Source organism: Ranitomeya imitator, chromosome 2 (genome assembly GCF_032444005.1).
Source record: "Ranitomeya imitator isolate aRanImi1 chromosome 2, aRanImi1.pri, whole genome shotgun sequence".
NCBI lineage: Eukaryota > Metazoa > Chordata > Amphibia > Anura > Dendrobatidae > Ranitomeya > Ranitomeya imitator.
In genome coordinates, this window is record NC_091283.1 from 50,469,035 (window position 1) to 50,496,481 (window position 27,447).

Below are 27,447 nucleotides of genomic sequence, written 5' to 3' on the forward strand. Positions count from 1 at the left end.
ACGTCACCGCTCTGCTTTACGGCTGGCGCTTAGACAGTGCAGGGAAGGTGACGGCGAGGGATGCAACAGACATCGGAATGTGAGTATGTAGTGTTTGTTTTTTTTACATTTACAATGGTAACCAGGGTAAACATCGGGTTACTAAGCGCGGCCCTGCGCTTAGTAACCTGATGTTTACCCTGGTTAACAGGGTACATCGGCATCGTTGGTCGCTGGAGAGCTGTCTGTGTGACAGCTCTCCAGCGACCACACAACGACGAAACAGCGATGCTGCAGCGATCGGCATCGTTGCCTATATCGCTGCAGCATCGCTTAATGTGACGGTACCTTTAAAGCTGTTACTTTTAGCTGATATAGGGAAACCTGGTTACAAGTTACCTTTAAGAAGCAGTTCAAAAAGGAATTACCCAATGTAAGGAATATGGACGTCAAAATTCATACTTACTAATCCCATCATGTTGTAGGATATGTATAGCATCACTTTCTCATACCCACTCTAGTTCATGTTCAGGTCAGTAGAATTCTTGGTACAGATTCGTAAGCGTAAGATGAAACTCTGGAGTCCAAGAATCTGTAACATAGCTCCTTTCCTAACATTTATTATACTGGTGTCTTTTTGGTGGTAGTGGATTTTTACTTTAGATTTCCCCTTGGTCTGAACTTACTCTTAGGTTTCATGCCCTTTATATGGCACATTCTCGTTTCGCACGCTAACGATCAGTATTGGTATGAGCTATATCACATTTATTATATTGTTTTGGACAAAGTAGTAGCTTAACACAACGTGTCTCCCAGGTTATTCTGTTACCAGCTTAGGCAGTGTAATGTATCCTACCAGGGATGGTTTACTTTATGGCAGGAGTGGACATTTTTACCTAGGGCAGAGAATTAGGCAAAATTGGAGAACTGTATAGCCGTGAATAAACTTACCAATCACAAAGGACATCAAGGAGAGCTACAATGTCCCCATCCCTAATTATATGGTGCCCAAGAGCCACAGTAGGCCCTTACACTTATGGAATATTTGCTGACTTTTCTTAGTGGTGTTACGGGAGAATTAGACTTGTGGCACATAAAATGTGCCATTGAAAACTTTTGATTTCACTTTTATTTTTTTCACATTATTTCTCATAGGTCAAAATTTCTCATAAGTCAGTGATGAAGATGTCTGGATAGTTTTAAGTCCCTCACACATATTACACTAATATTGTCCAGAACCCTCTGGCCGACACTCCAATGCCTATGGAGGCCCTGGACAATTGATTCTAGGGGCAGTTAAGGATCCGATATGTCCGATTTTAGATTGCCAAACCTTTTATTATCCCACAGATAAGATGGCACCAGAGGAGTCAGGCAGCAGCTCTCTCATAAAGAACATAGGAGTTCTAGGGCCGAACGAGCAGTTATGTGTAGGGGAGAGACAACCGAGATGGCTACCTGCCAAACAATCAGCCAAACCATCGTTCAGCCGACAGCCATCTAATTTATAATGTGAGCTTTAATTTCACACTGATTTTCAACACTTGTCACATTTAATTTATAGCTCAACTTTTCATATGCTAACAGGAGGGTTCCTCTTCACTTACCTAGCTCTGTTTGGCAAAGCCCTTCTTTAGCCGACCACTTCTACCAGTCTTTGAATGAGTCCGCTGCAACCTAGGAGAGACCCAACCTAGGCAAACAATGTGCTTTTGGAAAGAAAGGCACAACACCTCAGAGTACAACTCAACACATTCAAGTATATCTCTCATTACCCTTCCTCCTGGGTCATCATATCACAAGACATGTAAGGAGAGATCAGTAAAAAACTGGAAGAAAATAAAAGCACAATAGGGACTTATCTGGGTATAAGGAGATAAATGATATTCAAATTGACTCACCAGATCAAGCCCTTACACAGGCTCATAAAGACGTAAGCTGCTGCAGATCCACCGGTCTCCTCGTGACCAACCAAAGGGAGGAAAAAAAAAATGGGATGAAAGGGTAGATTCTTCTCTACACTGGTTAACAGATAGAAAATTCATTCCGTGTGGTATCCTGATGAAGGAGCCTTGTTGCTCCGAAGCGCTTTGAGTAAAGCCACTCTTTTATTGAATTACCTATTTTTGGATTTTCTATCTGTTAAGCGGCGCAGAGAAGAATCTACCCTTTCATCCTATTTATTTTCCTCAAGATATGTAAGGAGATATTTTTGCTATATGTATTAATATCTGGCAACCCAGTGAATGCAATGTGCATTTCAGCTGGCTGAGGTTTTTGCAATAGTGTTTGAGTTTGCAAAAAGGAACACATCTGTAAATGCCCTAATGCTGAAAATAACGACAAAGATCTCTGTTCCTAATGGAAAGATATTATTTTGGGTCTTTATAGTTACTTGTTACTCCCCTGAATCTTTTCTAATTGACTTCACAATTTTGTCTATATGGTCCAAAACTATGTAAATCGGGCACTTTAAGGGTGACCTTAGTATCGGTCTGAATGTGGTCTGACAAAACTTTGGATCTCCCTCAGACCACTAATAGCCTATGCGACGGCGTGCACGTCGGATTTTCTCCCGAGACTGTACAATGACAAAATCGCTCCATGCTTGATATACATCTGATACTCAGATCACATTGGCCATTCAAGTCAATGAGTCTGTGGAAACCAATGGACTGCACGTGGATGACATTTCCGTACAGTCCAATTTTCACAGATTGACAGAGTGGAGAAGATGGAGACATTGTTTTTTTCATCCAAGAAAATTGGATTACACTTTGCTAACACTCTAACACGCAGCAGCGATCAGGATCCTGCTGTGAGATCGCTGGTCGGAGCTAGAAGGCCAGAACTTTATTTCATTGCTGGATTACCCGCTGCACATCGCTGAATCGGCGTGTGTGACGCCGATCCAGCGATGTCTTCACTGGTAACCAGGGTAAACATCGGGTTACTAAGCGCAGGGCCGCGCTTAGTAACCCGATATTTACCCTGGTTACCTAAAAAAACAAACACTACATACTTACATTCCAGTGTCTGTCACGTCCCTCGCAGTCAGCTTCCCGCACTGACTGTGAGCGCCGGCCGGCCGTAAGCAGAGCACAGCGTTGACGTCACCGCTGTGCTTTGCGGCCGGCGCTCACAGTCAGTGCGGGAAGCTGACGGCGGGGGACGTGACAGACACCGGAATGTAAGTATGTAGTGTTTGTTTTTTTAGGTAACCAGGGTAAATATCGGGTTACTAAGCGCGGCCCTGCGCCTAGTAACCCGATGTTTACCCTGGTTACCCGGGGACTTCGGGATCGTTGGTCGCTGGAGAGCTGTCTGTGTGACAGCTCTCCAGCGACCACACAGCGACGCTGCAGCGATCGGCATCGTTGTCTATATCGCTGCAGCGTCGCTTAATGTGACGGTACCTTAATGCAATGCTGATCAGAGTATGATTAGCATGATTGGCTAGATTCTGTGGGACAAGAGAAAGTACTTTTATATGACCCTAGCCTTGCTGAAATTTTAGGGGTACTTTTCAAGCCTCAAGACCTGGGCACATTGTGTTATGTTAGATTGGTTGCAGGTAGCTTCGTTACAATGTGCTCGTTGTTCTGTTTTCAATAGACATGAGTCAATTGTTTCACATTATTAAGCCCTTTATGTAATAATAATGGTATATAGGTACCGTAACGACACGTGTTACAAGATACTAAATTGGATTATATGGTAAATGCAAACTTTGGAGAAGATTCATGCAGGGTTGGGCAAATTTAATAAGGATTAGGATTAGTTCACAGAGAGTAATTATTGAAATCCTATATGGGCTGATTGTCCTGGTAACAATATTCCATAAGCCAACAACATCTCTTTACTATTGGTAAAGACAACAAAACCATAAATTGTTATATAAGAGGATTGAGACTACTGAGCTCAGTGATCCTATATATAGAGCAGGTAAAAGGAGTAATGTAGATAATCTTCAAGCAACATGGATCTCACAGGACTGGGGACCCTTCTTTTGGCCTTGGCCATATCCTGCCTCTTCATTTACTCAACATGGGAAAAACTTTACAGAAAACGCAATTTGCCACCAGGGCCAACCCCATTTCCTTTGATTGGAAATTTGCTGCAAATCAAGAAGGGGGAGATGGTAAAATCTCTGATGGAGGTAAGTTATTATCTTATGTTTTTAGAATGGGACTTCCAATAATTAATATTTTTTGATAAATTCAAAGCATAACAAAAGCCTCTTAAAAAAATTACACTTGGAAAAAGTTAGACGTTTGGAGAGGGGAAGAGTTTGATCATTGCTTAAAGACATCTTATAAAGATCTGCTGTATTTTCCTATATGATGGAATAAGGTGGGAGGGAAGAATAATAGCAGAATTTGAGGTTTGTTTTATATTCTTTTTTTTCTAACTTAATAAAATTAGTTGTTGTTTTTCTGAAAAAAAAAATACAAAAATATAGTGCTTAAGAAAAACAAGATGAATAAACACCATTAGATTCGGAAAGACATCGTCATGTATTGAAAGCTGTCCAGCTATGACAGGTGGTTTTCAGTGTCTTACAGTCTCGTCTGTATCCTTACATTTTAGATACAGTTGAGTACAATGGTGGAACAGGCCCTGCTCCACCATACAGCCTGTGCGTACCCTCTACATCATCTGTAGCTTAGTGCAGGAGGCATTATGACATAAAAACAAGAAGGCACTTGCTGAGATGAGCCTCACTCAACCTTGACCAGTGGAAATCTGCTCCATATATCATGCAAGGGCATCAAAATGAGTGGGATGTAGTCTGGGGGACATTATAATTTATGGATAGCACTATATGTACCATCATTTGAGGAGGGTCACTATGGGGACATCATATTGTGTGAGAACATCATACTATATTGTGGGTACTGTGGGAGCATCACACTGTGTGAGGACATCATACTATATAGTGGATACTGTGGGGACATAATAACATGTGAGGATATCATACTATATTGTGGGTACATCATATTGTGTGAGGACATCATACTATATTGTGGGTACTGTGGGGACATCATACGGTGTGAGGATATCATACTACATTGTGCACACTGTGGGGGCATCACATTGTGTGAGGACATCATACTATATAGTGGGTACTGTGGAGGCATCATGACATGTGAGGACATCATACTATTTTGTGGGTACTGTGGGGGCATCACACTGTGTGAGGATATCATACTACATTGTGCACACTGTGGGGGCATCATACTGTGTGAGGATATCATACTATATTGTGAGTACTGTGGGGACATCATACTGTGTGAGGATATCATACTAGATTGTGCACACTGTGGGGGCATCATACTGTGTGAGAACATCATACTATATTGTGGGTACTGTGGGGGCATCTTTCTGTGTGAGGATATCATACTAGATTGTGCACACTGTGGGGGCATCACACTGTGTGAGGACATCAGAGTATATAGTGGGTACTGTGGGGGCGTCATAACATGTGAGGACATCATACTATATTGTGGGTACTGTGGGGACATCATACGGTGTGAGGATATCATACTACATTGTGCACACTGTGGGGGCATCACATTGTGTGAGGACATCATACTATATAGTGGGTACTGTGGAGGCATCATGACATGTGAGGACATCATACTATTTTGTGGGTACTGTGGGGGCATCACACTGTGTGAGGACATCATACTACATTGTGCACACTGTGGGGGCATCACCCTGTATGAGGACATCATACTATATTGTGGCTACTATGGGGACATCACACTGTGTGAGGACATCATACTACATTGTGCACACTGTGGGGGCATCACACTGTGTGAGGATATCATACTATATTATGGGTACTGTGGGGGCATCACACTGTGTGAGGACATCATACTATATACTGGATACTGTGGGGACATAATAACATGTGAGGATATCATACTATATTGTGGGTACATCATATTGTGTGAGGACATCATACTATATTGTGGGTACTGTGGGGACATCATACGGTGTGAGGATATCATACTACATTGTGCACACTGTGGGGGCATCACACTGTGTGAGGATATCATACTATATTGTGAGTACTGTGGGGACATCATACTGTGTGAGGATATCATACTACATTGTGCACACTGTGGGGGCATCACATTGTGTGAGGACATCATACTATATAGTGGGTACTGTGGAGGCATCATAACATGTGAGGACATCATACTATTTTGTGGGTACGGTGTTGACATCATACTGTGTGAGGATATCATACTATATTGTGAGTACTGTGGGGACATCATACTGTGTGATGATATCATACTAGATTGTGCACACTGTGGGGGCATCACACTGTGTGAGGACATCAGACTATATAGTGGGTACTGTGGGGGCGTCATAACATGTGAGGACATCATACCATATTGTGGGTACTGTGGGGGCATCACCCTGTATGAGGACATCATACTATATTGTGGGTACTGTGGAGGACATAACACTGTATGAGGATATCATACTACATTGTGCACACTGTGGGGAAATCACCCTGTATGAGGACATCATACTATATTGTGCACACTGTGGGGGCATCACACTGTGTGAGGATATCATACTACATTGTGCACACTGTGGGGGCATCACACTGTGTGAGGATATCATACTATATTGTGGCTACTGTGGGGACATCACACTGTGTGAGGACATCATACTACATTGTGCACACTGTGGGGGCATCACACTGTGTGAGGATATCATACTATATTGTGGGTACTGTGGGGACATCACACTGTGTGAGGATATCATACTATATTGTGCACACTGTGGGGGCATCATACTGTGTGAAAACACTGTGCAGGCAAATTGTGAGGAGCACTGTGGGGGCATCACACTGTGTGAGTGGGGACTGTGAAGGCATCATACCATGTGTGAGAGGCATATGGGGCATTATACCTTCCGTTTGCCATGTCTTTATTTCAGAGAGTTTTGCTGGGATTAATGTGCTGACTAGTAATCAAAACTGGTTAATTAACACAAAGTACATTAAGATCATGGATTTATGACTAGTATCATTTAGGCTTATGGTTATTGGTAGATTTTAGTATTTACGTAATAATATTCTTTAATTATATGAACCTTTTAACTTAGCAGTTTACTCCTAGGACATTAAAGTCTGAAAGTAAATTTTCACGTTTTATCCTAACTGCCAGCTGTAAAGTGTCAGCTCAACCATAAGGTTAAAACATAAGTATCTGCATCCAACACTAGGGGGAAGTCAGCCAGCATAATACCATGTAATGCCTTTACAGTAAACCAATGTCTGGAGTATTATTCTAGGAAAACAGGATTATAACTGCCAAGAAATATTAAGTCCTCTTTTTCTCAGAAGAGGCAATTTGCATATTACAAGAAATATTAAGAAATGAATCAGTAAAGATTTTTTTACATACTTAGATACAAGATAATATGAAGGATAATATGAAGGAGGGTGTTCATGTATTTACTGTGTATCTTAAAAAGTAAAAAAAAAAAAATCTACATGGAACTCACAAACAGAATTTCTACCTTTACCAATTCATCCCTCCCCAAAATAATTTTGCTAACCAGACTGTTAATTTGGCTTATCTCATTAACCATCCTCTTTGATGACCTAAAGGTACCTGCACACATAACGATATCGTTGCTTTTTGTGACGTAGCAACGATATCGTTCAGGAAATCGTTATGTGTGACAGCGACCAACGATCAGGCCCCTGCTGGGAGATCGTTGGTCGCTGAGGAAAGTCCAGAACTTTATTTCGTCGCTGGATCTCCCGCTGACATCGCTGGATCGGCGTGTGTGACACCGATCCAGCGATGTCTTCACTGGTAACCAGGGTAAACATCGGGTTACTAAGCGCAGGGCCGCGCTTAGTAACCCGATGTTTACCCTGGTTACCAGCGTTAACGTTAAAAAAACAAACACTTCATACTTACCTTCAGCTGTCTGTCCCCGGCGCTGTGCTTCTCTGCACTCCTCCTGCATCCTGTGTCAGCGCCAGCCAGCCGGAAAGCACAGCGGTGACGTCACCGCTCTGCTTTCCGGCTGACCGGCGCTGACAGTACAGAGGAAAGCACAGCGCCGGAGGACAGACAGCTGAAAGTAAGTATGTAGTGTTTGTTTTTTTAACGTTTTACCCTGGCAACCAGGGTAAACATCGGGTTACTAAGCGCGGCCCTGCGCTTAGTAACCCGGTGTTTACACTGGTTACCGGGGACTTCAGGATCGTTGGTGGCTGGAGAGCGGTCTGTGTGACAGCTCTCCAGCGACCAAACAGCGACGCTGCAGCGATCGACATCGTTGTCGGTATCGCTGCAGCGTCGCTTAAGTGTGACGGTACCTTAAGAATCCCAGTGCAAGAAAAGGAGAAAGGAGATAGTGGGTATTCTCTGCTGCTTATTTGTAATGCTGCGTTTCGAAGTATTACGACTTCTTCTTCAGAAGAAGTTGTAAGGGTATGTTTACACTTTGTGGATTTGGCCCTGCTGATCCGCCGTACTGTTTCTTGCGTTGTACAGTACCATGGAAACCTATGGAAAACCAAATCCGCAGTGCACATGCTGTGGAAAATTCCGCACAGAAACGCTGCGTTTTATTTTCCACAGCATGTCAATTCTTTGTGCAGATTCCGCAGCATTTTACTCCAAATCCATTATAGGATTCCACAGGTGTGAAAACGCAGGCAAAATCCGCACAAAATCCGCAATAAATCTGCCGAAAACCCTCAGGGAATCCGCAGGTAAATCGCAGGTCATTTTACCTGCGGATTCTGCAGAATCAGTGCGGAAAAATCCGTGACTGAATCCGCAATGGGTGCGCATACCCTAATACTTCGAAACGCACCGAGATTAAACTGCACGGTCAGAACATCTGCTTCATTCCAACTCTTTTATTGATTACTGGCAGCTCAGAATACCCGCTATCTCCTTTTCTACATTGTTACGTTGTCTTTATCCCATAATCCTATTTTAATAAGCAAAAAGCACTTTAATTAGCCAATAAACACCTATTTACCAAAATGGTACAAAGTGACTAAAGATGTAGTGAGGTAAAAAATTAATTTTTGTTAAATACAAATTTTAAAACCTATGGTTAAAAAGACAGGAAAAAAGGAGGAAATAACCTCCAAAAAATATCAGGGAATGGTACAGTCAGATGAAATGATTTAACAACATCTGCAATCAAGAAAAAAGTGTTTGCAAAAATGGTAGCCTGCTTAAATATGTGTTTACGAGGTACTGCAGCAGCTGGGACCATATTTATTACCATACTGGGTAGTGTCTCACACAACCATATCAGGTGAGCGAAAGCATCATTCGATCACCACATTATTTTGGATAACACCCTAATATGCTTTTCTTGTTCCCTAGTTAATTTCACTCTGAACCTTTGCCAGGTCTCAATCAAGGTGCCAAGGCATGCCCATAAGCGCTGCTCACAGTAAATTGAGCCATGTTGTGTGCCGAGACTAACCTTCAGTTAGGCGGCCGAGCAGCATTGTTACGTTATTTACAAACAGATTAATCCTATATCAGCAGATAAATAGCATTTTACGAGATCACAGATTCCCTTTAAACATCCATCAACTAAGCACGTTATTAAGGTACCTTCACACATAACGATATCGTTAACGATATCGTTGCTTTTTGTGACGTAGCAACAATATCGTTAAGGAAATCGTTATGTGTGACATCGACCAACGATCAGGCCCCTGCTGGGAGATCGTTGGTCGCTGAACAAAGTCCAGAACTTTATTTCATCGCTGGATCTCCTGCAGACATCGCTGGATCGGCGTGTGTGACACCGATCCAGCGATGTCTTCACTGGTAACCAGGGTAAACATCGGGTAACTAAGCGCAGGGCCGCGCTTAGTAACCCAATGTTTACCCTGGTAACCAGCGTAAAAGTAAAAAACAAACAAACACTACATACTTACCTACCGCTGTCTGTCCCCGGCGCTGTGCTCGGCACTCCTCCTGCACTGGCTGTGAGCGTCGGTCAGCCGGAAAGCAGAGCGGTGACGTCACCACTCTGCTTTCCGGCCGCTGTGCTCACAGCCAGTACAGGAGGAGTGCAGAGAAGCACAGCGCCGGGGACAGACAGCGGTAGGTAAGTATGTACTGTTTGTTTTTTTACTTTTACGCTGGTAACCAGGGTAAACATCGGGTTACTAAGCGCGGCCCTGCGCTTAGTAACCCGATGTTTACCCTAGTTACCCGGGGACTTCGGGATCGTTGGTCGCTGGAGTGCTGTCTGTGTGACAGCTCTCCAGCGACCAAACAGCGACACTGCAGCGATCCGGATCGTTGTCGGTATCGCTGCAGCGTCGCTTAATGTGAAAGGGCCTTTACAGATCTATTAAACAAAGACTAGGCTTCCAAACTAAAGACATGAGGCACCACACCTGTTCAAGTACCATCTGCAGCTGCATATCCACACTCGTTTTAACCCCTTAGTGACAGAGCCAATTTGGTACTTAATGACCAGGCCAATTTTTGCAATTCTGACCACTGTCACTTTATGAGGTTATAACTCTGGAACGCTTCAACGGATCCCGCTGATTCTGAGATTGTTTTTTCGTGACATATTGTACTTCATGTTAGTTGTAACATTTCTTCAATATTACTTGCGATTATTTATGAAAAAAATGGAAATATGGCGAAAATTTTTAACATTTTGCAATTTTCAAACTTTGTATTTTTATGCCCTTAAATCAGAGAGATATGTCATTAAAAATAGTTAATAAATAACATTACCCACATGTCTACTTTAAATCAGCACAATTTTGGAAACAAAATTTTTTTTTGTTAGGGAGTTATAAGGGTTAAAAGTTGACCAGCAATTTCTCATTTTTACAACACCATTTTTTTTTAGGGACCACATCACATTTGAAGTCATTTTGAGGGGTCTATATGATAGAAAATAATGAAGTGTGACACCATTCTAAAAACTACACCCCTCAAGATTCTCAAAACCACATTCAAGAAGTTTATTAACCCTTTACGTGCTTCACAGGAACTGAAACAATGTGGAAGGAAAAAATGAACATTTAACTTTTTTTTGCAAACATCTTAATTCAGAACAATTTTTTTTATTTTCACAAGTGTAAAAACAGAAATGTAACCATAAATTTTGTTATGCAATTTCTCCTGAATACGCCAATACCCCATATGTGGGGGTAAACCACTGTTAGGGCGCACCGCAGAACTTAGAAGTGAAGGAGCGCCGTTTGACTTTTTCAATGCAGAATTGGCTGGAATTGAGATCGGACACCATGTCACATTTAGGCACATAGAGCCCATGATGTGCCTAAACAGTGGAAACTCCCCACAAGTGACACCATTTTGGAAACTAGACCCCTTAAGGAACTTATCTAGATGTGTGGTGAGCACTTTGAACCCCCAAGTGCTTCACAGAAGTTTATAACGTAGAGCCGTGAAAATAAAAAATCGCTTTTGTTTACACAAAAATGATCTTTTCGCCCACAAATTCTTATTTTCACAAGGGTAACAGGAGAAATTAGACCACAAAAGTTGTTGTGCGATTTCTCCTGAATACGTCGATACCCCATATGTGAGGGTAAACCACTGTTTGGGCGCACCGCAGAGCTTGGAAGTGAAGGAGCGCCGTTTTACTTTTTCAATGTTGAATTGGCTGGAATTGAGATTGGACGCCATGTCGCGTTTGGAGAGCCCCTGATGTGCCTAAACAGTGGAAACCCCCCACAAGTGACACCATTTTGGAAACTAGACCCCTTAAGGAACTTATCTAGATGTGTGGCGCGCACTTTGAACCCCCATGTGCTTCACAGAAGTTTATAACGTAGAGCCGTGAAAAAAAAATTCGCATTTTTTCTGCAAAAATGATCTTTTTGCCCACAAATTTTTATTTTCACAAGGGTAACAGGAGAAATTAGACCACAAAAGTTGTTGTGCAATTTCTCCTGAGTACGCTGATACCCAATATGTGGGGGTAACCCCCACAAGTGACCCCATTTTGGAAACTAGACCCCCCAAGGAACTTATCTAGATGTGTGGTGAGAACTTTGAATGCCCAAGTGCTTCACAGAAGTTTAGAATGCAGAGTCGTGAAAATAAAAAATATTTTTTTTTTCACAAAAAAGATTTTGTAGCCCCCAAGTTTTTATTTTCACAAGGGTAACAAGAGAAATTGGACCCCAGAAGTTGTTGTCCAATTTATCCAGAGTACGCTGATGCCCCATATGTGGGGGTAACCCACTGTTTGGGCGCACGGCAGAGCTGAGAAGGGAGGGAGCACCATTTGACTTTTTGAGCGCAAAATTGGCTGTCGTGTTTGGAGACCCCCTGATGTACCTAAACAGTGGAAACCCCCCAATTCTAGCTCCAACCCTAACCCCAACACACCCCTAACCCTAATCCCAACCTCATCCATAATCCTAATCACTAACCCTAACCATAATCACAACCCTTACCCCAAAACAACCCTAATGTCAACCCTAACCATAACCCTAATCAAAACCCTAAATCCAACACACCCCTAATCCTAATCTCAACCCTAACCTCAAACCTAACCCTAATCCCAATACACCCCTAATCACAACCCTAACCTTAACCCTTATCCCAAACCTAACCCTAATCCCAAGCGTAACCCTAATGCCAACCCTAACCCTAATACCAACCCTAATCCAAACCCTAACCCTAATCCCAGCTCTAACCCTAACTTTAGCCCCAACCCTAGCCCTAACTTTAGCCCCAACCCTAACCCTAGCCCTAGGGCTACTTTCACACTTGCGTCGTTTGGCATTCCGTCGCAATCCGTCGTTTTGGACAAGAAACGGATCCTGCAAATGTGCCCGCAGGATGCGTTTTTTGCCCATAGACTTGTATTGCCGACGGATCGTGACGGATGGCCACACGTCGCGTCCGTCGTGCACTGGATCAGTTGTGTTTTGGCGGAGCGTCGGCACAAAAAAAACGTTCAATGAAACGTTTTTTGTATGTCGCATCCGCCATTTCTGACCGCGCATGCGTGGCCGTAACTCCGCCCCCTCCTCCCCAGGACATAGATTGGGCAGCGGATGTGTTGAAAAACTACAGCTGCTGCCCACGTTGTGCACAATTTTCACAACGTGCGTCGGTATGTCGGGCCGACGCATTGCGACGGCCCCGTACCGACGTAAGTGTGAAAGAAGCCTAACCCTAAGTTTAGCCCCAACCCTAACCCTAAATTTAGCCCCAACCCTAACCCTAAATTTAGCCCCAACCCTAGCCCTAACCCTAGCCCTAACCCTAGCCCTAACCCTAACCCTACCCCTAACCCTACCCCTAACCCTAACCCTACCCCTAACCCTACCCCTAACCCTACCCCTAACCCTAACCCTACCCCTAACCCTACCCCTAACCCTAACCCTAACCCTACCCCTAACCCTACCCCTAACCCTACCCCTAACCCTAACCCTACCCCTAACCCTAACCCTAACCCTACCCCTAACCCTACCCCTAACCCTAACCCTAACCCTAACCCTACCCCTAATTTTAGCCCCAACTGCTGTTCTCCTGCCGGCCGGCAGATGGAGACAGATGGCGGGCGCACTGGGCATGCGTCCGCCATGTTCTGCTGCCGGCGGCCAGGAGAAGCAGCAAGAGGATCCAGGGACCTAGGTGAGTATGCTAGGGTCCCCGAATCCCCCTATTTCTCTGTCCTCTGATGTGCGATCACATCAGAGGACAGAGAATTACACTTTACTTTTTTTTTTTTTTTTTTGCAGTCGCCGGTAAACAGTTAATTACCGGCGATCGCAAAACAGGGGTCGGTAATACCGACCCCGATCATGCTCTTTGGGGTCTCGGCTACCCCCGGCAGCCGAGACCCCAAAGATTCTCCCGGTGCCGGCCGGCGGGCGCACTGCGCATGCGCCCGCCATTTTGAAGATGGCGGCGCCCACCGGGAGACACGAGGAGCATCGGGGGAGCTAGGTGAGTATTGGGGGGCCACCTGGGACCCCTTTTCTCTGTCCTCCGATGTGCGATCACATCGGAGGACAGAGAAATTAAAAAGAGATCGCTTTTTTTTTTTTTTTTTTGCGATCGCCGGTAAACGGTTAATTACCGGCGATCGCAAATGCGGGGTGGGTTAAAACCCCCCCGAATCATGTTCTCTGGGGTCTCGGCTACCCTCGGCAGCCGAGACCCTGGAGAAAATCGGCCTCTGGGGGGCGCTATGGACTTTTTCCACAGCGCCGTTAATTAACGGCGCTGTGGTTTAAGTACCCTTAGCGGCCGCCGTTAAAAGGCGTATCGGCGGTCGCTAAGGGGTTAAGATTTGTCTGACTTAGAATAATAATAATCTTTATTTTTTATATATTGCTTATGTAAGGGGGTGTGCAGGCCGCTGGTTTGAGCCCTGCATTCCTGTGCATGCCTACTTAATGAAACTGGGTATGTTTTGTGTTTGCTGTGTGCCCTGTGTAGTTTATGATAGCCGACACTGTTTAATGTGATAATGGCTGACACTGTTCTGATATCGGTGTGTTAGGGACAGGAATAGGGGCAGTCAGTGGCAGTGGTAGGTCAGCATTGGTAAGGGCAGGGCCGGCTCCAGGTTTTTGAGGGCCCCGGGCGAAAGAGTCTCAGTGGGCCCCCCCCCCTTTAACACATACCCGATTTATGATGCACAGATACGGCAGAGAAATGTATAGTACAATGCCAGATTTCACTTCTTACATGAGTGACAGCTATTGTAAATTCTGCAGTGTATATATACAGGACAGGAGGAGTGGTACTGTGCAGTGTATATATACAGGAGGAAAGGTGCTGTGCAGTGTATATATACAGGAGAGGTGCTGTGCAATGTATACATACAGGAGGAAAGGTGCTGTGCAGTGTATATATACAGGGGGAAAGGTGCTGTGCAGTGTATATATACAGGAGAGGTGCTGTGCAGTGTCGTGAGCAGGGCGTTGTTGTATGAGAAAATCTTTTCTGTTTTGAGTTTTTCTATGAAACAAAGACTTTTCTACATAAACAACGTTGTTTGGTTTTGCGGCCCTAACAGATCTGTGCTACAAAGTAACATCGCTCGGGCATTAATGAGGGACCTGATGCTGAATCCTTTCCACAAACCCTAATGACCCAATTAGTGCCCCGTCATTAGAAGCTCATTAAACGCCTCCCTGTCCCGAGCAATCATGTACAGTATGGGGGGATCCTGCAGCCCACCCCCTGACTGCTCCATACCATACACTGCCCTCTGTCGCTCTCACTATTATCCTGTGCATTTCTCTGTCATCATTACCCCATGTTACACTTGTCACCCCCCACTACAGAGTAGCAGGGCAGCCAATGTCACCCCCTCCGGGACCCTAATGGCAGCAGGAAATGTCTGCTCCTCTATTGGGTTGGAACCTGATTTAATCAAGGAATAATGTGGATTTGTTGCCGGTGGCTGCAGGGGAAGGGTTAAGTGATGCCATGTCCTTGGTGGGAGCAGTGGCAGCTGCTGGGACCTGGACAGACACAACCAATGTTGCTGTGACTGCACAGTGTGACCTGGAGGAGAGAAGCTGAGACTCCGGAGCAGAAATCACCCACATGCCAGCACTGGGCAGAGTCCCTCCAGTCACCAGCATGGGGCCACGGGGCCCCAACCTACAGCCCACATGGCAGCAGCTCCCCTTCCTCCTGGCATCTGGTTAACCCCATTTATGCGGGTCGGATTGTTATATTTAAGGTTTAGCAATAACCTTCATACAGATGGGAAGGGGTTAAGCTTCTTCCTACCCCACTGGTGCAGGTTTGGTGCAGCATGCATGTATTCTGGGGTTCTGGGAGAGCTGGGTGGCTGCAGGCTGCACCCCACCAGCTGCTCCTCCAGACATCACCCACATTTTTAGGCAGCAGAGACAGACAGCAGCAGACTGAGCCACAGGACCAACTGCAATTATTGCTGGATACCATAGCACTCTGGTAGGACTAGCTCCTCCGGAATCTTCCTGATAAGTTCAGCTCAGCAGCACTGTCTGCAGCCAGCCAGGGGCCAGAGCAGAGAACTGCTCTCACCGCCCACAAACAGTCACGCTGGCTGCCTTCTGTTAACCCCTATGTGTGCCTGCCTGGCTGCACTGACTGAGTGAGAAGATGCTTGTGTCAGAGCTGGCACATAGGGGTTAAGAGAACGCAGCCAGCAGTGACTTTGTGGGCGGAGAGAGCATGTTATCTCCTGCTCTGCTCTCCCAGCTGCTAGTGGGCCCCCCTTTCTTCCCAAGGCCCCGGCATTTGCCCGCTGTGCCGGGTGCTGACGCCGGCCCTGGGTAAGGGTTATGGCAGTGTAGTTGTGGGTAAAGGTACTGTCACATTTAGCGACGCTGCAGTGATATAGACAACGATGACGATCGTTATCACACAGACAGCTCTCCAGCAACCAACGATGCCGAAGTCCCTGGGTCACCAGGGTAAACATCGGGTTACTAAGCGCAGGGCCGCGCTTAGTAACCCGATGTTTACCCTGGTTACCATTGTAAAAGTAAAAAAAAACAAACAGTACATACTTACATTCCGGTGTCTGTCGCGTCCCCCGGCGTCAGCTTCCCTGCACTGTGTCAGCGCCGGCCGGCCGTAAAGCAGAGCACAGCGGTGACGTCACTGCTGTGCTCTGCTTTACGGCCGGCCGGCGCTGACACAGTCAGTGCGGGAAGCTGACACCAGGGGACAGACACCGGAATGTAAGTATGTACTGTTTGTTTTTTTTTACTTTTACAATGGTAACCAGGGTAAGCATCGGGTTACTAAGCGCGGCCCTGCGCCCTGCGTCACACACGCCGATCCAGCGATGACAGCGGGTGATCAGCGACCAAAAAAAAGGTCCTGATCATTCCCAGCGACCAACGATCTCCCAGCAGGGGCCTGATCGTTGGTCGCTGTCACGCATAATGATTTTGTTAACGATATCGTTGCTACGTCACAAAAAAGCAATGATATCGTTAACAAAATCGTTATGTGTGAAGGTACCTTTAGTGTTAAGGGGGCACTGTAGAGTAGGAGATTAGATTGTGTTGAGAACTGGTTTCAGTCAGAGTAGTGACAGTTGAGAAAGGGGCGGAGCCAGTGTAGTGGCAGGGAGAGTGCCTTTCTGAGGTAATTTTCAGGTAGTGGGAGGAGCTAAAGCTGTGTGACGAGAATTGTTCTAGAAGGAGTTGTGAGTCACAGAAAGCTGAACAGAGCAACAGCGTAGAGTTGAGAGAGCGAGGCAGCCTGGAAGAATCAGTGGCTAGTCTGTGGGTTACCTCCCATGGCGTCTGGAACTTACGGTCCGAACATGAATTGCGGAGGCAACCTGAATTTTCACCCAAGGTGGGGAAAGTGGACGGGGAGCACTCAGTATCAGCTAGCTGTATGCCTCAGGAAGCTGCGGGCCTGGGAGCCATAGTGAAAGAAGAAAAGGTGAGGAAGCAGACCAGGGAAAATGCAGGAGATGAATTACTCATGTATTGGGAAAATGGATGGTTTGTAACTGTTATGAAGATGCGTGAGTTACGTAAAGTTTTATTGAAAATGAATCGGGACTTTGATAACATTTGTGTGTGTCTGCGACAGATTGGAGCCCTGTGTGCTGTTAAGGATTCTGACTCACAGGTGGGTGAACTACTTGACACACACAGCACACCACAAAATGGACATGATATTTCTGTAGCGGAGTGTCAGGGTGTGATGAGGAAGCAGCAGCAATCCCTCGGTACGGCTACCACCCTGGCCCCCGTTACAAAGTGGCGTAGTCGGCAGGATCCAGATGCCTTGCATTTGGAAAATGGAGAAACCCCTGAAACGGCAAAGATGGTGACCATTAAAGACTTTAAAATGGTGGATGATGGTGCAGAAGCAGGAGATTGCTCCGTCCATCTTGGGCGTTCTAAACTAAAAATGGCCCGAAAATCTGTTGGGCAGAGACTGTGGCCTGAGGCCAGGGTAGATTCCCCTGTGAACGGTGCCCGCCCACGGTGGGCGCAACGAAAGAAAAAGAAACCTCATCTTCAGCAGCAGATTCCTGGAGAATGGAAAGATGATCCATCAGCACCAGCTCTGGAGTCACCGGTGACCGCTGGAGCACGGGCACGGAGCCCTTTAGATGATGTACGGGACTGGAGGGGAAGTGGAGCAGAAGCTAGTGGACACTCCTCCGATACCCCCTTTGATGATAAGTGGGGACAGTGACTGTAACTGCACCCCAGATCACAAAGTTGTGCTAGTTGCACCAGATGTAAAAAAGTGGGACTGTTCTGTGTCCCTGAGGGCAAGAGCCCTGTAATGCTGTGAGGGACTGTTCTGCGTCCTGTGGGCAGGAGCCCAGAAGACAGTGCGGTCAGAATGGCTGCAGTTAAATAATTGTTTGGAACTGTTTTCCCCACTCCAAGTTTTGTTGCGCCCCTTCTGCTGGATTGCAGGACACAGACCTTATGAAGAGACGGTGCCCTATGGACTGTTGCTGAACTGTGTGTGGCTGCTCTGGAGACTGTGATAAGATCTGTGAAATGTTGTTGTTTAACCTGAATTTTGTTTGCAGGAGGTAAACTGAGCAGCACACATGTTTTAAAGGGACCGTGGTCTGGAAATAGAAAGGAAAAGGGGAAACATATGCAGGATGACCTGATGAATGAGCCGGGTCCGAAGAGAATGGGCTGCATGCTCCTGAACGGTTGGAGCTGTAGTATTTTGGCCATGTGGGCCATGAAGAAGAGTGTGGACATTCAAGTAAGTTTAGGACTGGTCAGTGGACCTGGAGAGTCCTATGGAGAACTGTCTGTCTGTCTGAGTCTCAGGAAGAGAAGACCGGGGTCAAATGGATCCATATTGGAGTCTGGACAACCCGAGGGTCGTGTCGGGTTATGCCAGGATTGTGCTCACGTGATGGTGAGCTGGTGAGAAAAGAACTGAACTATTTGTTCTAGGGTCCCAACCAAGTGGGACCGGTACCAGTCCTGACCAGAAACGGGTTAAACGTGGTGGACTGGAACAAAGTTCTTTTGTTATAATGTATAATAATTGTTAGTTATTGATGTTTTAATAAGATGCCATTACATTACATTGTACTTATTGTGATGTGTATATCCTACCGGTACTGTATGGTCGGGGACGACCATGGTTTTAGGAGGGAGGTATGTAAGGGGGTGTGCAGGCCGCTGGTTTGAGCCCTGCATTCCTGTGCATGCCTACTTAATGAAACTGGGTACGTTTTGTGTTTGCTGTGTGCCCTGTGTAGTTAATGATAGCTGACACTGTTTAATATGATAATGGAAGACACTGTTCTGATATCTGTGTGTTAAGGACAGGAATAGGGACAGTCCGTGACAGTGGTAGGTCAGCATTAGTAAGGGTTATGGCATTGTATTTGTGGGTTAGTGTTAAGGGGGCACTGCTGTAGAGTAGTAGATTAGATTGTGTTGAGAACTGTTTTCAGTCAGAGTAGTGACAGTTGAGAAAGGGGCGGAGCCAGTGTAGTGGCAAGGAGAGTGCCTTTCTGAGGTAATTTTCAGGTAGTGGGAGGAGCTAAAGCTGTGTGACGAGAATTGTTCTAGAAGGAGTTGTGAGTCACAGAAAGCTGAACAGAGCAACAGCGTAGATTTGAGAGAGCGAGGCGGCCTGGAAGAATCAGTGGCTTGTCTGTGGGTTACCTCCCATGGCGTCCGGGACTTACGGTCCGAACAGGAATTGCGGAGGCAACCTGAATTTTCTCCCAAGATGGGGAAAGTGGACGGGGAGCACTCAGTATCAGCTAGCTGTATGGCTCAGGAAGCTGCGGGCCTGGGAGCCATGGTGAAAGCAGAAAAGCTGAGGAAGCAGACCAGGGAAAACGCAGGAGATGGATTACTCATGTATTGGGAAAATAGATGGATTGTAACTGTTATGAAAATGCACGAGTTAAGTAAAGTTTTATTGAAAATGAATCGGGACTTTGATAACATTTGTGTGTTTCTGCGACGGTATGGAGCCCTGAATGCTGTTAAGGATTCTGACTCACAGGTGGGTGAACTACTTGACACACACAGCACACCACAAAATGGACATGATATTTCTATAGCGGAGTGTCAGGGTGTGATGAGGAAGCAGCAGCAATCCCTCGGTACGGCTACCACCCTGGCCCCCATTACACTAACATATTCCGAAGCGCTTTACAGTTTGCACACATTGTCATCACTGTCCCCGATGGGGCTCACAATCTAGAATTCCTATCCGTATGTCTTTGAAATGTGCAAGGAAACCAGAAAACCCGGAGGAAACCCACGCAAAAATGGGGAGAACATACAAACTCCTTGCAGATATTGTCATTGGTGGGATTTGATCCCAGGACACCAGCGCTGCAAAGCTGCGGTGCTAAAAACTGCACCCCCGTGCTGCCCTTTCGAAGGCTCAGGTGCTTCTTTTGGAGAGGACTTGTGAATCCAGCTCGAGGAGCATTTTATAAGACTTTGCGTGAAAAGCATAACTTTTTCATAAAAAGATAAAAAAAAAGTATGCAAAATATAACCATGCAGTGACTTTCAGAGAGACTTTTGTTCTTTGCTACCCTCCTGTGTGGTCAGTCGAGAGGAATGCTTCTTCTTAAAGTTAGAATTAGAGGAATCCTTCTTCTTAGAATTTCTTAAGTATGAAATTAAATTGTAAAAAACACCCTTTAATGATAAATGTTGACATGTTACTCTGAAGGACGGAGTGTTAGGAAACAAGGAATTCTTCGGATTTGGGCTCCTTGGCTATGTTACCAACAGATGTCTGCAATAAAGGATAGTCATACTTGCCAAATCTCCCCAAATGTCTGGAAAACATAAATCTTCCAGACTGTCAGGACAGATGGTAAACATACTGGGTGCGTACTGAAACCTTCCAAAACACAGACTAAAATTGTCATTAGAGAACCTCATAGACAAGCAGCAACAAGATTTTTCAAGCATCTCTTATCAAATGAAAATCATTAGAATCAACAAATGAACGTTCTGTTTTCCACAATAAAGGCTACAAGGAAACCTACCGTCCACTTGAGGTTCCCACAACCCCTGAGCAGTTGCGATCCCATCAGCATGTCCCTACTGATCAGCTCTTCATAAAAGCTTTTTCAAATTAAAGAAGCACTCCCATCAAAGCTTTTGTCCCCTTAATATAGTCCAATCATATTATAAAGCACTATGTACTTATAATTGCTCATTTTGCCCTTCTTCCCAGTTAATTATTCATCTCTATGTAGAAACAGGAAGTCTCTTTTCACTGCATGAGTCATTGCCTTCTTCAATTCCTAACCCAGCTACTCACTTCTCCCCCCCCGCCAGTGACTTTTGCAGTGATGACTCATGCAGGAAAAAGAGATTTCCTCTTTCCATATAGAGCTTATAAAGATTCAGATAATTTGCTTGCAATCATGTGATGTCATAGACCTAATGAAAAAGAGAAGAATAACCTTGGTAGAAATGCAAAATGAGCAATTGTAAGAACACAATATTATATAATATGATGACTGCAATATATTAAGATGATAACAATTTTGATGGAACTGCTTGCAATGAAGACAACCTTCATTGAAATGGTTGCACACTATATGGTCAATACCTTCTTAAATGAAACAGGGCCCCACTGAAAGCAAAACCAGCATATATTCACCTCCTGGACTGGTTCCATTCCAACAATGTCAACATCGCGTAGGATGACACTTGTATGATATCATTAAGTCACAGGAACACTGCAGCTAACTTGCGGTAGCTAATTAGATCGCAGTGTTCACACGTTCCCCAGATGTATAAGGTTGGCTGATGGCAGTGTGATCAAAGCAGCCCATGAATAAAAATGTTATGTGATTGTCGGCAGATTCTGAAATGGGCTGAGGAGGTGAGTAAACAATACAATAAATGTATTTAACATTAATAATTTGTACATTTTTCCTATACAGATGGGTGCTCAATATGGACCTGTTTACACGTTTTACTTTGGGCAGCGTCCAGTGGTTATCCTTAGTGGCTATCAAGCAGTGAAAGAAGCTCTCATTGACCAAGGGGAGGACTTCAGCGGAAGAGGAAAAATAGCTTCAATAGATAAAATATTTGATGGATTTGGTATGAACTTTTACCTATTACTCTATTACTTTTTGATAGTTTTTTTTAATCAAGAGAGTTTCATAAACTTTCTGTATGCGTTATTGAATGGTAAATGGAATGCATAAATAAAAACTGAATAGTTGTGATAATAAATCTATATTTCTTTCATACAGGAGTTGTGTTCAGTAATGGAGAACGCTGGAAACAGCTCCGCCGGTTTTCGCTTACTACTCTGAGGAATTTTGGCATGGGAAAAAGGAGTATTGAAGAAAGGATCCAGGAAGAAGCTCAATGTTTGGTGGACGCACTAAGAAAAAATAATAGTATGATTTGTATCCGCTTATATTAATACTCCTATGAAAAACAGTAACAAATCATCAATATTAGCAACCTCTATACTTTGGCTTCTCAAAATTTCTTGATATCAGCGAATCCACGGTGATCAAGTGCCAAACCATCGTACAAATACTAGACATGCAGCATTAAAAAAATACCACTGGTCAGCAGCATATGCGTTAACTCCAACAGAACAAAATACTGCAGTTCAGCACAACATACAGTACAGAGCAAAAGTTTCTCATTTAAAGATTTTTCATGGCTATGAAAATTGTAAATTCACACTGAAGGCATCAAAACTATGAATTAACACATGTGGAATTATACACTTAACAAAAAAGTGTGAAACAACTGAAAATATGCCTTATATTCCAGGTTCTTCAAAGTAGCCACATTTTGCTTCGATGACTGCTTTGCACACTCTTGACATTCTCTTGATGAGCTTCAAGAGGTAGTCACCAGAAATGGTCTTATAACAATCTTGAAGGAGTTCCCAGAGATGTTTAGCACTTGTTGGCCCTTTTGCCTTCACTCTGTGGTCCAGCTCACCCCAAACCATCTCGATTGGATTCAGGTCTGGTGACTGTGGAGGACAGGTCACCTGGCGTAGCACCCCATCACTCTCCTTCTTGGTCAAGTAACCCTTACACAGCCTGGAGGTGTGTTTGGGGTCATTGTCCTGTTGAAAAATAAATGATGGTCCAACTAAACGCAAACCGGATGGGATAGCATGCCGCTGCAAGATGCTGTGGTAGCCATGCTGGTACAGTATGCCTTCAATTTTGAATAAATCCCCAACAGTGTCACAAGCAAAGCACCCCCACACCATCACACCTCCTCCTCCATGCTTCATGGTGGGAATCAGGCATGCAGAGTCCTTCCGTTCACCTTAACTGCGTCGCACAAAGACGGTGGTTGGAACCAAAGATCTCAAATTTGGACTTATCAGAACAAAGCACAGATTTCCACTGGTCTAATGTCCATTCCTTGTGTTCTTTAGCCCAAACAAGTGTCTTCTGCTTGTTGCCTGTCCTTAGCAGTGGTTTCCTAGCAGCTATTTTGCCATGAAGGCCTGCTGCACAAAGTCTCCTCTTAACAGTTGTTGCAGATATATGTCTGCTGCTAGAACTCTGTGTGGCATTGACCTAGTCTCTAATCTGAGCTGCTATTAACCTGCAATTTCTGAGGCTAGTGACTCGGATAAACTTATCCTCAGAAGCAGAGGTGACTCTTGGTCTTCCTTTCCTGGGGCGGTCCTCATATGAGCCAGTTTCTTTGTAGTGCTTGATGGTTTTTGCCACTGCACTTGGGGACACTTTGAAAGTTTTCCTAATTTTTCGGACTGACTGACCTTCATTTCTTAAAGTAATGATGGCCACTCGTTTTTCTTTACTTAGCTGCTTTTTTTTGCCATAATACAAATTCTAACAGTCTATTCAGTAGGACTATCAGCTGTGTATCCACCAGACTTCTGCTCAACACAACTGATGGTCCCAACCCCATTTATAAGGCAGGCAAGAATTCCCACTTATTAAACCTGACAGGGCACACCTGTGAAGTGAAAACCATTTCCAGTGACTACCTCTTGAAGCTCAGCAAGAGAATGCCAAGAGTGTGCAAAGCAGTCATCAAAGCAAAAGGTGGCTACTTTGAAGAGCCTAGAATATAAGACATATTTTCAGTTGTTACACACTTTTTTGTTAAGTATATAATTCCACATGTGTTAATTCATAGTTGTTATTGCCTTCAGTGTGAATTTACAATTTTCATAGTCATGAAAATACAGAAAAATCTTTAAATGAGAAGGTGTGTCCAAACTTTTGTTGTGTACTGTATGTCTCCAGAAGTGTCTAACACTACAGTGCTGCACAATATCCTGCACAGATAAACTAGAAGCTTCATACAAAAAAAAATAGTGCAGCATCACTGGCAGCAGCCTCACCTCCCCGCTCTAGTGGCAGAAGTGTCCTCCTTCTATGCTTCCAACACTAGTAGCGTCATTGACACCCTTCCGATGCCTCCATCACAAGTAGTAGTATTGTAGTATTGTCCCCATTCCTATGTCTCCATCACTGGTAGCAGCATTGTCCTACTTCTTATGGCTCCATCAAGAAGAAAAATTGTCCTACTTACTATGTATCCACCAGTAGTAACAGCATTGTCCTCCTTCGATGTTTCTATCACTGGTAGTAGCATTGTCCTCATTCCTATGCTTCTGTCACTAGTAGCAGCATTGTCCTTGTTTCTATGCTTCCATTATTAGTAACAGCATTGTACTTCTTTGTATGCTTCCATTATTAGTAATAACATTGTCCTTCTTTCTATTCTTCCATCACTGGTAGCAGGGAACTAGTCTGATTGCCGTATGTGGAGTCGGGAAGGAATTTTTTTTCCCAATGTGGAGCTTACTCTTTGCCACACGGGGTTTTTTTCACCTTCCTCTGGATTAACATGTTATGGAATGTTGGGTTAGGCTATGGATTGAACTAGATGGACTTAAAGTCTTCCTTTAACCTTAATAACTATTATTGTCCTCAGTCTTATATCTCTGCCACTAGTAGCAGCAATGCTCTCCTTCCTATGGCTCCACCACTAGCAAAAGAATTGTCCTCCTCTCTATGCCTACACCAATAGTAGCAGTGTTTTCCTCCTTCTCATGCTTGCACCACTGGTAGCAGTATTTTCATCCTTTTTATGCTTTTGACACTGGTAGTAGCATTGTCTTCCTTCCTATGTCTCTGCTACTAATAAGAGGCATTGTCCTCCTTCCTATTCTTCCAACACTGGTTACAGCATTGTCCTCCTTCCTATGTCTCCACCACTGGTAGCAGCATTGTCCTCCTTCCTATGTCTCCACCACTGGTAGCAGCATTGTCCTCCTTCCTATGTCTCCACCACTGGTAGCAGCATTGTCCTCCTTCCTATGTCTCCACCACTGGTAGCAGCATTGTCCTCCTTCCTATGTCTCCACCACTGGTAGCAGCATTGTCCTCCTTCCTATGTCTCCACCACTGGTAGCAGCATTGTCCTCCTTCCTATGTCTCCACCACTGGTAGAAGCATTGTCCTCCTTCCTATGTCTCCACCACTGGTAGCAGCATTGTCCTCCTTCCTATGTCTCCACCACTGGTAGCAGCATTGTCCTCCTTCCTATGTCTCCACCACTGGTAGCAGCATTGTCCTCCTTCCTATGTCTCCACCACTGGTAGAAGCATTGTCCTCCTTCCTATGTCTCCACCACTGGTAGCAGCATTGTCCTCCTTCCTATGTCTCCACCACTGGTAGCAGCATTGTCCTCCTTCCTATGTCTCCACCACTGGTAGCAGCATTGTCCTCCTTCCTATGTCTCCACCACTGGTAGCAGCATTGTCCTCCTTCCTATGTCTCCACCACTGGTAGCAGCATTGTCCTCCTTCCTATGTCTCCACCACTGGTAGCAGCATTGTCCTCCTTCCTATGTCTCCACCACTGGTAGCAGCATTGTCCTCCTTCCTATGTCTCCACCACTGGTAGAAGCATTGTCCTCCTTCCTATGTCTCCTCCACTGGTAGAAGCATTGTCCTCCTTCGTATGTCTCCACCACTGGTAGCAGCATTGTCCTCCTTCCTATGTCTCCACCACTGGTAGAAGCATTGTCCTCCTTCCTATGTCTCCACCACTGGTAGCAGCATTGTCCTCCTTCCTATGTCTCCACCACTGGTAGCAGCATTGTCATCCTTCCTATGCATCTGCCACTGGAGGCAGCATCGTCTTCCTTTCTATGCTTCCACAACTGATAGCATCATCATCCTCATTCCTATATCTCCATCACAAGAAGCAGCATTATCCCTCTTTCCACAACTGCACTTTATCAGCAGCATTGCCCCTTCTAACCTCTCCACTGAGAGCAAAATTAGAGTTTTTTTGTAATTAAATTTAATATATAAATGTATTTAATCACATATATAATTAAATGACTTTCTAACTGCATAAGATCACTCACAGATTCATGAAAGCAAGTTAAGGTACTTGAAATACAAGCATAGCATTCAATAATTTTCCCATACGAGACTTTGTGTCTCACCCAAGATAGGGTGGTAATCCAGATGTGTGACCTAAATATAATGATCCCAGAGTGCTTGATGTCATCATTGTTTATTGAACCAATTAGTCTTTTTACAATCAATTGTTTTTTCATATAAATTGTCAACATTATAGGTCAACCCTAGTCACATCAATACACCAATGCTTCTATCAAGCAAGCATGGATAATTATTGTGTTAATGTCATCGTTAATCTCATGGACTGATAAACTAATTGTATAACTTATTGATATCACTTATTGCATCTTAACTAATAGTCTATTCCTTAAAAATGTTAACTTTGCAACCGATCTATATTAATGCAATAATTATTAGTAATAAGTCAATGAAAACCATATGCTTATAATATGGAGTTTTTTAGATAATTGTTTTAATTTTCACCTATAGAAAAGCCCATAGATCCTAAGAATATAATGCCTCAGGCTGTCGCCAATGTCATCTGCTCTGTCGTCTTTGGAAACCGCTTTGAATATGAAGACTTGAAATTTCTGAAGCTCCTCAATCAGTTTAATGAGATTTTCGTGCTTATGAGCTCAACCTGGGGCCAGGTACAATTGTCTAGTATTTTGATATTCTTCATAGCTTATATGTAGAGACACATAAAGATTAAGAATGTTCTGTTGAATCATTGCTTCTTCAGGGGATAACCCAAAGCTACTGAGCCCTGTCTACTATGTGTCAGTCATAATACAGGTATCTTGTTATTGCCACACTGACTTTGGACACTTTTAGCCATTAGGGTTTAGGTACAATAACTCTGTATACATTACATGCATGAAAGAGGTGGAAGTTCCCATTTGCCAATCTAATCTAATAATTCTGCAGTGAGATGTCAGTGACCAGGGTTACAGTTGTGAAGATGATAGAAAGAAGTCCACTCACCTGATTTTCTTGGGTACTTGGCTAGAGGGCTTAATTGTCTCCCCACTAGATATCTTTTGGATGGAATAATGCAAGCATATGGCCACAGAACAAAAGA

The 27,447-nt window shown here is 44.4% G+C and overlaps 1 protein-coding gene across 1 annotated transcript in view; it reads left to right on the forward strand.

The window, feature by feature from the left end:
- Positions 1 to 3,923: 3,923 nt before the first annotated feature.
- LOC138661785 (cytochrome P450 2G1-like) overlaps positions 3,924 to 27,447 on the forward strand; it is a 60,046-nt gene continuing 36,522 nt past the window's right edge. The window contains exons 1-4 of the mRNA XM_069746702.1: positions 3,924 to 4,138; positions 21,907 to 22,069; positions 22,225 to 22,374; positions 26,856 to 27,016. Of these exons, the coding sequence (XP_069602803.1) occupies positions 3,959 to 4,138; positions 21,907 to 22,069; positions 22,225 to 22,374; positions 26,856 to 27,016 (654 nt within the window). The 5' untranslated portion in view covers positions 3,924 to 3,958. The remainder of the gene's footprint in view (positions 4,139 to 21,906; positions 22,070 to 22,224; positions 22,375 to 26,855; positions 27,017 to 27,447) is intronic.